At 40.0% G+C, this 14,337-nt stretch overlaps 1 protein-coding gene across 3 annotated transcripts in view; it reads right to left on the bottom strand.

Moving 5' to 3' along the window:
- The window catches only part of LOC121519615, a 125,809-nt gene that overhangs the window by 21,731 nt on the left and 89,741 nt on the right, over positions 1–14,337 (bottom strand). For all 3 annotated transcript variants that reach the window (XM_041802391.1, XM_041802393.1, XM_041802392.1), the window contains 3 exons: positions 11,796–12,227; positions 6,730–7,161; positions 365–793 (listed from right to left, as the gene is read on the bottom strand). In XM_041802391.1, the coding sequence (XP_041658325.1) occupies positions 365–793; positions 6,730–7,161; positions 11,796–12,227 (1,293 nt within the window). The remainder of the gene's footprint in view (positions 1–364; positions 794–6,729; positions 7,162–11,795; positions 12,228–14,337) is intronic.

Here is a 14,337-nt window from a genome sequence, read left to right as displayed (position 1 = left end):
TTCATTCTCACATCCCCTCTGTCTCTACACCACCCCTACAACATGTCAGCATACTGCATTTTCAACCTGTGTTGCATCAACTCTTTAGGATGCTCACAGCCAACGTTTCAAACACAGAGGTGTTTCTGTTAGCTGTCATGTTGGTGAGCTGTAAAAGTACACAACATCCTTTTAGTCAGGCTTCCTGGTCCGCTCACTCTCACTGGCTTTATCAAAACTGAGGAAACCTGATCTGGATTCAGAAATATCAAAAGACCATGACCCCTCATAACAGAGGGGGAAATCCAGTCCAAAGTGATCTCTTGTGTACCCAGACAACAATAGTAGAACCCTGTAAAACTGATGTCAAATTAAAATAACTTACCTGAGCTTTGAGATATAAGGCAGACAATGAAGGAAGTTCCTCACTTCACTCTCTTCATCTGACCATCCTCTCAACTCCACATGAATTTTCTCTGTTTGGAGTTTCAGCACTTCCAGGAGGATGGAGGTCTTTCTCTTTGAGAGGTCTACAGACCACACAGTCTGATCTGATGTAAAAAAGGACTGCAGTGGCTGAAGGACACTCAAGCCTGTTTTGGTCTCATAGTTCTTTATATGAGAGCACAGATCCAGAAAGAAATCACACTCAGTGTACTCATAATCATTAATGAAGGGGAATGTTTGATGTCTGCACACTGATGATAACAGCTCCAGTGTGTTCTCTCCACTCTGCAGTTCTCTCTCTGTTGTTGCTGCTGCACAGAACAGACTCCCACAGAACTTGACTTCACTGTCACGCCAGCCAGAGAAACTGAAACAAGAGTGAACATGTTAGTAGAGCACGACTTTCAGTTTTCATTTGTTGCACTTGTATATCTTAAATAACTAATAAAAGAGTCACAGAATATACAACACAATTTCCATGAGTAGCAGGCAGCCTTTTTGTTTCTACTCAGCTCCCGTAGTCTCAGCCAGGGCTGAACTGGGACCAATCAGCAACGAGGGGCAGTACACTCGGCAGTGTCGTTATGCCAACAAGCAGCAGCAAGAGCTGGTGCAGTTATGGAGGAAGAGATTAGCGTGGATGCTGCTAAAGCGCCAGTTTTATCAGAACTTGATGACATGTCTTCATGAAAAGAAGAACAAAGATCAGCAGTGAGTTGTTTTCATTTCAAAAACCACAAAAGTCGAGTACTGACATGTCTATAGTCGCCATGTTTCACGTTAATCCTTGGCAGCAGCGCAAGCGCCTAGATAGCGGCTACGTCACATGTTTTGTTGCTCTGTTTGGCCCGTGGAGATGTGACAGACAGAACGTTCATCCAATCACACTCCAAGTTTTTTCAAATCCAAAGTTTGTTCAAAATCATCTGAATTATGCTCTTACAGCTGATGACTTGAAAAATATTCTGTCATTTGTATTAATATTTAGGAAAATAAGAGAAAAATGTAATTTGCATAATAATGTGGAATGAGGTGTAAACATAAGTGATCAAGACCACAGTTTCACTTCTTGTTGACATAAAATTTAATAATGCGTAAATAAAATTAGTTGAAAAATTATTACAGATTGTAATAATGAGGGATTAAATCAGTCAGGAGATTGAACTGAGTCGCTCGCCAAAGCGAGATACGATGTCTGCGTTTGTGGCAAAGGAACAATTATGCAGGGAAAACATTTGTCATCCTGAGCGCAGCTGTTTTAATCCCACTCAGGAGAAGGTTGGTTTTACAAGGCAAAAACCTCTGGATGTCTTTACAGACTTATTTAAACTCCTATCCATACCTCTGACCCTTCCTGTCACATCAGTGAGCTGTGATCACAGGTCCTCATATCTGCATTGTTTAAAGAATGAGTTGGGGAACAGCAGCGGAGACTCTCAGACCAGCACCCTGGTACTGCTAGCAATAAACTCAGATAGAACCCAGACCTGGACCAAGCAAAAACTCATTGATGCCTTCACCCTCAACCATAACAACCGGAAGACTGTTTATTACAGACATCAAACTAGCGTGTTTTTTCGGCTACAGTGTGTTCATTAAATGTGTTTGAGAATCAAGGCACCTGTTTTGAATTCTTGTTCTTAATGCTTATGGATATAATAAGAAGTGAGCCTTTTATTGGCTTTAAAGCTGCAGTGTTGTTAATTGGGAGCAGAAACTGGTGGATTTTTGTGACTGAGGCTGGAGTGTGTGTGCATTCTCTCCAATTCCAGTCAGCTCAAACGGCAAATTTTGATAACCTTGGACAAGGGGGAAGGGCGGGCCAAGGAGGGCTGAAAGATGCCATTGGATTAGCCCAATGTCCTTCAAGAAAATCACTCAATGGGCCATCACGGTTGATAATTTGATTTATAATGAACTTTTTTGGTAAAATTATGACAGCACCACGCCTGCCCAGAAATTTGCGTCGGCCCATTGGGCATTGCTCGGTACGCCAGATGGCCTGTCCCTTCCTGGTCTCAGTCACACAGTTCAGTCTGTGATGGCACCTCCCACTTCCTCAATTTACGTGCAGTTATTTTCCTATTTAAGCAGCTCCATTTTAGCACGTGGAAGGCTTCAGCTTTTGCCTTATTCTCTGCATTTTGACTCCTTTTCCTGGATGGTGATGCCGTTTTCAATGTAGTGTGACTGAGAAGTGTGGGTAAGCTAATGTTTTAGATGCACACAGTGTACCTGTTGTTGTACATTGCCTTTTGATGTTTTTGTGTCACAGATTCTGGTCCTGTAGTGTTGGAGCTGATGAATGAACGTTTGATGCTGCTCTTCTAAGGTATATAAACTGTTTCCTTCATCAGTATATTGCAGACATTTTAATATGCAGACATTTTAATATGTATTTGGCAGCGTAGTATTAACATTTAAATGAATCTCTTTATAGATCAACTGCTACAGCAGCTTTGTTTTGGCTTTTTGGTTTTGGCTGTTTTGTTTTGCCTTATTAAGCTCATTTATTTTACCGTTTATTTTCTTTATTTAGTAGGCTTTATTTTGGTTAATTGTATGATCTGTTCTGCTGAATTGTTTTCTTCGGTTCTTTAGAGTAGCGTTTTGTTGTTACAGGTTAGGTTGATTGTTTTCTTCCCTTTTAAAAACATTCTTGTTAATTTTGTGTTCTTCTGTTTTCTCCTGTTTGGGAGTATTGCAGGCCGAGTAGTGTGTCGTCATCTGAGCACGTTGGGGCTGTCGGCGGGTGTAGGCCTCACCACCTGCAACTCACGTCCCCTCACCACCTCTGATTTTACTCATTGGGCACGTTTTCTTTCATTTTGGTTGCAGTGTGTCAGAGAGTGCAGGGGTTGGGCACCAGTATGTAGGGATGGGTACTGGATTCGGTACTTTTATAGGCACCGACCGAATTTGACCAAGGAAGTAGTTTGTTTACTTTCATTTGTAACACTTTAATTAGTATAATTTTATACCTTTATTTATTTATTTAGTTATTTTGACTCCATACTCTATTGTTCATTTGTTTTAAACTTATACTCCCTCCATGGACCCCAACGCACATTTTTCCAAGAGGGGAAATTAGAGGAATAGGAGGTAGTGGGCTGGGTTTTCATTTGTGCAATATAAAGAGAAAACACTGGGTAGTTATAGTAGTTTAGGTTTTCCATGTTGGAGTAATTTTTTAATAGCGCTTTTTTTTTAACACTGATGTTTGATAGTGTTTTGATATTGAAAATTCAGAAGTTTTTATAAAACATTTATTATTCCATATTATTCACACTCAAAAGTACCAAAAATGGGTGCCATTGTGTACCAGTATTGGTTCACAGGTACCGGGAATCGGTACCATACCGGTTCAAAGGCGAAAAGTACCCATCACTACCAGTGTGTATGGTAAGTAGTCTGCACCCCCATCCCAGTCACTAGCGAGCATTTCAAGCCCTTAATCTTCAATATTCACCCTAATTATTTGTGTTGTTAGTCTTTATTTAGTCAAAACAACTTGGGGGTGTTCTTTAACTTTTGCATATTTTTTAAAAATAGCTAAAAATGAATCTTATATTTTTTTAAATATTGACTTGTTGCTCATTTCAAAATCTATCAAAATAAATTACATTGTTTGAGCACCAATCCTTCCTCAACATGATTAAAGTAATTTGGCCAAACCTGGAGCGCGGCAACACATGTATTTACAGACCTTTCTGAATTTTCAAAAAATAAGCTATTAAAGTTACATGACCTTTGAGTCGTACTCCATGAGTCATGGGGAGATCTTTAGTCTTTCATTCTCACATCCATTTGTTTCTTTCAAAACACAGTAACCCATTTATTAAGAGATCAATATAGATTTATCACAGCCCAAGGCCACATCATTAATATCATTGTGTACTGTATTTCAGTTGTCAGCATTTTATTCATGTAATAATCCTCTGTGCTGGCAGTGGTCAAGCATTTTGTTTTCTGCTTGTCCATCAGTCACTCCACACTTCTGTCAGGCCCATTCTCATCAACCTGATATCTCCACAAAGCTTTGAGAGAGGGGGGATCTTCAAACTTTGCACAAATGTCCCCCTGACTCTAGGATAACCTGATTAGGGCTGGAGATATATAGCTGCTGTTTCTCCCTACCTTTGTGTCTAGCTGTGTCAGGAGCATTCCTGTAAATATACATGAATATTAGCAACACCTCTACATGCAGTAAAGGGTTCACCCAACAGGTCAAGCTGTTTACAGCTGACTGATGTGTAGGATAGAAACTACAGAACATGCTGACAGTCAATATGATAACTCTGAGCTCAAAACTAACACAATAAACATCAATAATCAATAATACAATCAGATCAGATCAGGAGACTCATGACCTGTCAGAACACTTGGTCTGAGCTCCATTTCTCCAACATTGTCTTTTGTCCACGGACTTTAAGGCCCCAGTGTTTTGCTTTCATTGGTGGCAGAGTTAACTGCTGACTTTCACCTCAATGACTTCATAGATGTCGTCATTATTGCTGTCAAAAGCAGACAGAGTCCTTGTGAATGACATCTGTTTACTTTGAATTATCCTCTTAAAATAAACTCATCAGATATGTGATTGATGAAAAACTAAACTAGTACAACCACAGCCACAGACACACTCGGCTGAAAGTCAGCACTTTACATGACAACTGGTTGAACCAACACACCGATCTGATTTCCATTAGTTTAACAGGTTTTAATGTTAACAAATCTTTATCTTTATAATCAAAATTTAATTTGTCTCCTCATTTGACATTTGTCTCCTCAAGACACTTTGTCAAGATGGCAGGTCTTGACTGTCCTCTTGTTTACATTATTAATGAAGAGCCAATATTAATCCTAATGAGATCAGAACTAAGCATCATTTAGTAAAGCTGTAGAGGAGAGGAAAAACTTTGATGTTCACTTTGAAAACAGACTTCATCTGTCTCAACCAGGTCAACAGACATGTTTGTCTCTGTTCAGTGACAATAACACATCAGAAAGATGTTGATATTGTGGACTTGTCTTATCGGTGGTCTTTCAAACGTTGTCACTGTTGTTCCTGCTGCTGTGTTCATTCTCACATTCCCTCTGTCTCTACACCACCCCTACAACATGTCAGCATACTGCATTTTCAACCTGTGTTGCATCAACTCTTTAGGATGCTCACAGCCAACGCTTCAAACCAACACTGGGAGTGTGTGGCCGCCATCATGAGTTCACACAGTTAACATCAAGGAAATATCCGGCCCAGGGATGCTGTTAGGGATGTTTTCACACTTTGCACAAATGTCCACTCTGACTCAAGGATAAACTGACCACATTTTGAAGACACACATCAAGATCAAAAACAAGCCCTGCCCCTCGTCTCCACCCAACACTGTACTTTCACTGTCTGCTATGTTTTACTTCTCAGAGGCAGACAGCTGCCAGTTGGTAGTTCTGGTTAGGACAAGAGAAACCACTCAACCATTTTCAAACAGACTGATTCAGTCATGAACTGATGGATATTTGGAGGCTTTTATAACTCCCCCATTCTGCAGTGGATAAATCTGTGATATACACCTCTGATAAAATAATGAAAAAGCCATGTTTGACCTGCTGTTATTAGACTTGTTAATGCACCTCTGTGTATAAATGTATTCAAGATGTCACACCTTACCCTACCCACAACACAAATATCAAAATTTTTATTTTCTTCCAGCTGTGTCAAATCAGTTGTTCTTCATGGGTGGTTTACATTTTTATATTTCCTTGTTAATCTCCTCTCTGCTATATCATCCATCATTCACTCTGTAATGTGCTTCAACACTTTGAGGTTTGAGTCTCTAATTCTCTCAGCAGGGACTCTGTTGGAGCTTGGTAAGGTGTGTTTGATTGAAAAGAACTATGGGGATTTAAGGAACAAATACACTGGAGTGTGGGGATTAAAAAGCTTCATTGGAGACATTAAACAGAGGTGACATTAATATGATCTGATTACATGAAAACATTCACTTCATCTTTAAACCATGGTTGTCTTTTCTATATTCCACTTGGCCCAGGGCAAGAGAAAATAAACATGACAGCTGTCATGTTGGTGAGCTGTAAAAGTACACAACATCCTTTTAGTCAGGCTTCCTGGTCCGCTCACTCTCACTGGCTTTATCAAAACTGAGGAAACCTGATCTGGATTCAGAAATATCAAAACATCATGACCCCTCATCACAGAGGGGGAAATCCAGTCCAAAATGATCTCTTGTGTACCCAGACAACAATAGTAGAACCCTGTAAAACTGATGTCAAATTAAAATAACTTACCTGAGCTTTGAGATATAAGGCAGACAATGAAGGAAGTTCCTCACTTCACTCTCTTCATCTGACCATCCTCTCAGCTCCACATGAATTTTCTCTGTTTGGAGTTTCAGCACTTCTAGGAGGATGGAGGTCTTTCTCTTTGAGAGGTCTACAGACCACACAGTCTGATCTGATGTAAAAAAGGACTGCAGTGGCTGAAGGACACTCAAGCCTGTGTTGGTCTCATAGTTCTTTATATGAGAGCACAGATCCAGAAAGAAATCACACTGAGAGGACTTATAATGATTATCAATGAAGGTGAATGTTTCATATGTGCACACTGATGATAACAGCTCCAGTGTGTTCTCTCCACTCTGCAGTTCTCTCTCTGTTGTTGCTGCTGCACAGAACAGACTCCCACAGAACTTGACTCCACTGTCACGCCGGCCAGAGAAACTGAAACAAGAGTGAAAATGTTGTTAGTAGAGCCCGACTTTCACTTTTCAGTTGCTGAACTAGTGAAACTAATTTAAAAAATAAAGAATCACCAAAAACACAACACAATTTCCATTTTCACAAAGTCCTCCCTGAGTTTTCTTTTATTAAATAAAGCTAGCAAAAGTCACAAGACCTTGCAGTCATAACTCCATAATTCCTGAGGAAATCTTTAGTCCTTCATCCTCACATCCATGTGTTTCTTTCAACAAACAGTAAACCCATTTATAAAGAGATCAATATAGATTTATCACAGCCCAAGAACACAACATTAATTCTACACCAGGTTCAGGGTCTTTGCTAAAAACTTTAAACACCATGACTAAGGTTTAATCCAATCAATTACAAAAACCTGGAGCTTATTCTACACCAATTAAACTCTTCCTACTGCTGTCTGGATATTTTTTCCACAGATTTTATCAAAAAGGTTTCACATGCCATGCCATCTGATCTGTTCCAGATGGTAAACATGTCTCTGATCTCAGGTGTTTTCCCACAGACCCGGAAAACAGCTGTTATTAAGCCACTCTTAAAACGGAACAATCCAGAAAAAAACCTTAATGAACAATTACAGGCCTATATCAAATATTCATTTTTTAAGTAAAATTACAGAAAATGCTTTGTTTTAAAAGTTAAATTAGTTTTTTAACAATAACAACTGCTTTGACATCTTCCAATCAGGTGCTAGACCACATCACAGCACTGAGACCGCTCTGGTCAAAGTGTTTAATGACATCCACTTTAACACAGCCCCATACAAGCACTGGATAAATGCACTGAACATATTAAAAAGTGGATGTGCTATAATTTTCTTCAGTTCAACAGAGGAAAAAAACAGAGGTAGCTGCTTTTGGGCCCAAGGAGGAATGTTTAAACCTCAGCATGCAGCTCCAGTCACTACAGTTAAAAAACACTGACCAGGCCACAAATCTGGGTGTTGTAAAGGATTCACATCTATATTTAAAAAAACACATACAAAACAATATAAAGTCAACATATTATAACCTTAAGAATATTTCTAGGATTAAATGACAAATGTCCCAGCAGGACATAGAAAACCTGGTCCATGCATTTATCTTCACTTGAGTTTAGTACTGTAACAGGATCTTTACTGGTCTGCCTAAAAAGTCAGTCAGACAGCTGCAGATGATTCTTAACGGTGCTGGAGTCCTCACTAAGACCAAGAGAGTGGACCATATCAGTCCTGTTCTGAGGTCTTCACACTGGCTCCCTGTCTCTCAGAGAATAGACTTTAAAATACTCCTGTTAGCTTATAAAGCTCTGAATGGTTTAGGCCCAAAGTACATCAGAGACTTTCTAGTCCAGTATGAACCATCCAGACCACTCAGGTCGTCTGGTGCAGGTCTGCTCTGTCCCCAGAGTCAGAACTAAACATGGACAATCAGCGCTCAGCTTCTATGCTCTGCATATCTGGAAAAAACTCCCAGAAAACATCAGGTCTGCTGAAAGTCAGAGCTCCTTTAAATCAAGCTTGAAGACACACCTGTTCACTGCTGCTTGAACTAAACAGTTTGTGACTTTTTAAATGTTCTATCTTAATACAGCTCTGCACTGTGACTCTTACTTTAATCACTAAACCCTGATGTCCCTGTGTTTCTCATTCCTGTACATCGGTAGTCCTGAACCAATGAATTGAATTGGAGTCAGGTGGCAGTAGGGAGACCAGAGATCAACCACAGACATCATGTCATGGTATTTGTTTTTATCTTTTGAGGGATTTATTGCTTTTGTTAATATTTTGTATTTTTTAAATGTTTCTATTGGGTTTCACTTTTCCTTTGGTCATTTAATTTTGATATCCTGTGTGAAGCACTTTGAAGTGCCTTGTTGCTGAAATGTTCTATACAAATTAACTTGACTTACTATATTTCAGTCATCAGCATTTTATTCATGTAATAATCCTCTGTGCTGGCAGTGGTCAAGCATTTTGTTTTCTGCTTGTCCATCAGTCACTCCACACTTCTGTCAGGACCATTCTCATCAACCTGATATCTCCACAAAGCTTTGAGAGAGGGGGGATCTCCAAACTTTGCACAAATGTCCCCCTGACTCTAGGATAAACTGATTAGGGCTGGAGATATATAGCTGCTGTTTCTCCCTACCTTTGTGTCTAGCTGTGTCAGGAGCATTCCTGTAAATATACATGAATATTAGCAACACCTGTACATGCAGTAAAGGGTTCACCCTACAGGTCAAGCTGTTTACAGCTGACTGATGTGTAGGATAGAAACTACAGAACATGCTGACAGTCAATATGATAACTCTGAGCTCAAAACTAACACAATAAACATCAATAATCAATAATACAATCAGATCAGATCAGGAGACTCATGACCTGTCAGAACACTTGGTCTGAGCTCCATTTCTCCAACATTGTCTTTTGTCCACAGACTTTAAGGCCCCAGTGTTTTGCTTTCATGGGTGGCAGAGTTAACTGCTGACTTTCACCTCAGTGACTTCATAGATGTCGTCATTATTGCTGTCAAAAGCAGACAGAGTCCTTGTGAATGACATCTGTTTACTTTGAATTACACTCTTAAAATAAACTCATCAGATATGTGATTGATGAAAAACTAAACTAGTACAACCACAGCCACAGACACACTCGGCTGAAAGTCAGCACTTTACATGACAACTGGTTGAACCAACACACTGATCTGATTTCCGTTAGTTTAACAGGTTTTAATGTTCACAAATCTTTATCTTTATAATCAAAATTTAATTTGTCTCCTCATTTGACATTTGTCTCCTCAAGACACTTTGTCAAGATGGCAGGTCTTGACTGTCCTCTTGTTTACATTATTAATGAAGAGCCAATATTAATCCTAATGAGATCAGAACTAAGCATCATTTAGTAAAGCTGTAGAGGAGAGGAAAAACTTTGATGTTCACTTTGAAAACAGACTTCATCTGTCTCAACCAGGTCAACAGACATGTGTGTCTCTGTTCAGTGACAATAACACATCAGAAAGATGTTGATATTGTGGACTTGGCTTATCGGTGGTCTTTCAAACATTGTCACTGTTGTTCCTGCTGCTGTGTTCATTCTCACATTCCCTCTGTCTCTACACCACCCCTACAACATGTCAGCATACTGCATTTTCAACCTGTGTTGCATCAACTCTTTAGGATGCTCACAGCCAACGCTTCAAACCAACACTGGGAGTGTGTGGCCGCCATCATGAGTTCACACAGTTAACATCAAGGAAATATCCGGCCCAGGGATGCTGTTAGGGATGTTTTCACACTTTGCACAAATGTCCACTCTGACTCAAGGATAAACTGACCACATTTTGAAGACACACATCAAGATCAAAAACAAGCCCTGCCCCTCGTCTCCACCCAACACTGTACTTTCACTGTCTGCTATGTTTTACTTCTCAGAGGCAGACAGCTGCCAGTTGGTAGTTCTGGTTAGGACAAGAGAAACCACTCAACCATTTTCAAACAGACTGATTCAGTCATGAACTGATGGATATTTGGAGGCTTTTATAACTCCCCCATTCTGCAGTGGATAAATCTGTGATATACACCTCTGATAAAATAATGAAAAAGCCATGTTTGACCTGCTGTTATTAGACTTGTTAATGCACCTCTGTGTATAAATGTATTCAAGATGTCACACCTTACCCTACCCACAACACAAATATCAAAATTTTTATTTTCTTCCAGCTGTGTCAAATCAGTTGTTCTTCATGGGTGGTTTACATTTTGGGGATTAAAAAGCTTCATTGGAGACATTAAATAGAGGTGACATTAATATGATCTGATTACATGAAAACATTGACTTCATCTTGAAACCACAGGAGACCAGAGACAGATTTGATTTGAACACTCAAATCCTCTGAATGCTCACTCCACATGATTCAGCTGGATTGTGAGACCACACACCTGCCAGTCCTAGTGACCATTTCACACTGGTTATTCCACAGACATGAGATCTCACACAATCTGACATGATCAACAAATATCTCCAGAGGATAAACAAATATGGAGGATGATCAATGCCATCAGCTGGCTGTCTTTCATTACACATTATAATGGCACTAATGTTGTTGCTAGAATCCAACTAGCTAGTCTATGACATGACTAGCTAGCTGACACTAGCTGACATGACAGCTAACAGAAACACAGAGGTGTTTCTGTTAGCTGTCATGTTCGTGAGCTGTAAAAGTACATAACATCCTTTTAGTCAGGCTTCCTGGTCCGCTCATTGGAGACATTAAACAGAGGTGACATTAATATGATCTGATTACATGAAAACATTCACTTCATCTTTAAACCACAGTTGTCTTTTTCTATATTCCACTTGGCCCAGGGCAAGAGAAAATAAACATGACAGCTGTCATGTTGGTGAGCTGTACAAGTACACAACATCCTTTTAGTCAGGCTTCCTGGTCCGCTCACTCTCACTGGCTTTATCAAAACTGAGGAAACCTGATCTGGATTCAGAAATATCAAAAGACCATGACCCCTCATCACAGAGGGGGAAATCCAGTCCAAAGTGATCTCTTGTGTACCCAGACAACAATAGTAGAACCCTGTAAAACTGATGTCAAATTAAAATAACTTACCTGAGCTTTGAGATATAAGGCAGACAATGAAGGAAGTTCCTCACTTCACTCTCTTCATCTGACCATCCTCTCAGCTCCACATGAATTTTCTCTGTTTGGAGTTTCAGCACTTCCAGGAGGATGGAGGTCTTTCTCTTTGAGAGGTCTACAGACCACACAGTCTGATCTGATGTAAACAAGGACTGCAGTGGCTGAAGGACACTCAAGCCTGTTTTGGTCTCATAGTTCTTTATATGAGAGCACAGATCCAGAAAGAAATCACACTGAGAGGACTTATAATGATTATAAATGAAGGGGAATGTTTGATGTCTGCACACTGATGATAACAGCTCCAGTGTGTTCTCTCCACTCTGCAGTTCTCTCTCTGTTGTTGCTGCTGCACAGAACAGACTCCCACAGAACTTGACTCCACTGTCACGCCGGCCAGAGAAACTGAAACAAGAGACAGATTTTTGTTAGCATAGCACGACTTTCAGTTTTCAGTTGTTGTACTAGTGAGACTAAATTAAAAAATTAAAGAATCACCAAAAATGCAATACAATTTCCATTTAAACACAGTCCTCCCTGAGTTTTCTTTTATTAAATAAAGCTAGCAAAAGTCACAAGACCTTGCAGTCATAACTCCATGAATCCTGAGGAAATCTTTAATCCTTCATCCTCACATCCATGTGTTTCTTTCAACAAACAGTAAACCCATTTATAAAGAGATCAATATAGATTTATCACAGCCCAAGAACACAACATTAATTCTACACCAGGTTCAGGGTCTTTGCGAAAAACTTTACACACCATGACTAAGGTTTAATCCAATCAATTACAAAAACCTGGAGCTTATTCTACCCCAATTAAACTCTTCCTACTGATGTCTGGATATTTTTTCCACAGAGTTTATCAAAAAAGTTTCACATGCCATGCCATCTGATCTGTTCCAGATCTCACATCTATATTTAAAAAAACACATACAAAACAATTATAAAGTCAACATATTATTACCTCAAGAATATTTCTAGGATTAAATGACAAATGTCCCAGCAGGACATAGAAAAACTGGTCCATGCATTTATCTTCACTTGAGTTGAGTACTGTAACAGGATCTTTACTGGTCTGCCTAAAAAGTCAGTCAGACAGCTGCAGATGATTCTTAACGGTGCTGGAGTCCTCACTAAAACCAAGAGAGTGGACCATATCAGTCCTGTTCTGAGGTCTTGACACTGGCTCCCTGTCTCTCAGAGAATAGACTTTAAAATACTCCTGTTAGCTTATAAAGCTCTGAATGGTTTAGGCCCAAAGTACATCGGAGACCTTCTAGTCCAGTATGAACCATCCAGACCACCCAGGTCATCTGGTGCAGGTCTACTCTGTCCCCAGAGTCAGAACTAAACATGGACACTCAGCGATCAGTTTCTATGCTCCATATACAGTTGCAAGAAAAAGTATGTGAACCCTTTGGGATTCAGTGGATTTCTGCATAAATTGGTAATCAAATGTGTTCTGATCTTCATCTAACTCACAACAGTAGACAAACACAGTCTGCTTAAACTAATACTGCACAAAAATGATATGTTTTCATGTTTATATTGAATAAACCATGTAAACATTCACAGTGCAGGGTAGAAAAAGTATGTGAACCTTTGGATTTAATGACTGGTTGAGCCTCTTTTGGCGGCAATAACCTCACCCAAACGTTTCCTGTAGTTGCAGATCAGACCTGCACAACGGTCAGGAGGAATTTTGGACAATTCCTCTTTACCAAACTGTTTCAATTCAGCAATATTCTTGGGATGTCTGGTGTGAATTGTTCTCTTGAGGTCATGCCACAGCATCTCAATCGGATTGTGGTCAGGACTCTGACTGGGAGTGTGATTGGTTGAACGTTCTGTCTGTCACATCTCTACAGGCCAATCGGAGCAACAAAACACGTGACGTAGCCGCTACTGAGCTGCACGTTCGCAGCTACTGATGAATAACCCGAAACATGGCAACTATAGACATGTAAGTACTTGACTTTTGTTGCTTTTGAAAAGAAAACAACTCACTGCTGATCTTTGTTCTTCTTTAACGAATGTCATCAAGTTCTGACAAAAGTGGCGCTTTAGCAGCATCCACACTAATCTTTTCCTCCATAATTGCACCAGCTCTTGCTGCTGCTTGTTTGCGTCACGACACTGCCCCTCGTTGCTGATTGGTCCTGTCACTGTCTAACCGGGCCCAAACGGTTCAGATGGGAGCTTTGCAAAATGGATTCACCAGTGAAAAACAAGGAAATGGGTGTATCCATCTGCTTTGCAAGGTTAGCAACCTAGAGCACCATTTTAAAACTGCCATCCAAATTTCAATAAAACCTACCAACCTGGCAGTGAACTCAGAAAGAGAAAAATACATCAGCTAATTGCATCACTGAGTGAGCAGCAAGCCCTCATCCACCAGAAAACTTCTATAGCAGAGCAGTTAACGGAGGCAACTTCTGAGATTGCGTAGATTTTGGCTTGGGCAAAAAAAAGCCGTTCTCAGACACAGGAATAGTGAAGGAGTGGGTTTTTTT

Source organism: Cheilinus undulatus, linkage group 13 (genome assembly GCF_018320785.1).
Source record: "Cheilinus undulatus linkage group 13, ASM1832078v1, whole genome shotgun sequence".
NCBI classification, from domain to species: Eukaryota; Metazoa; Chordata; class Actinopteri; order Labriformes; family Labridae; genus Cheilinus; species Cheilinus undulatus.
This window is presented reverse-complemented; position numbering and strand designations above follow the sequence as displayed.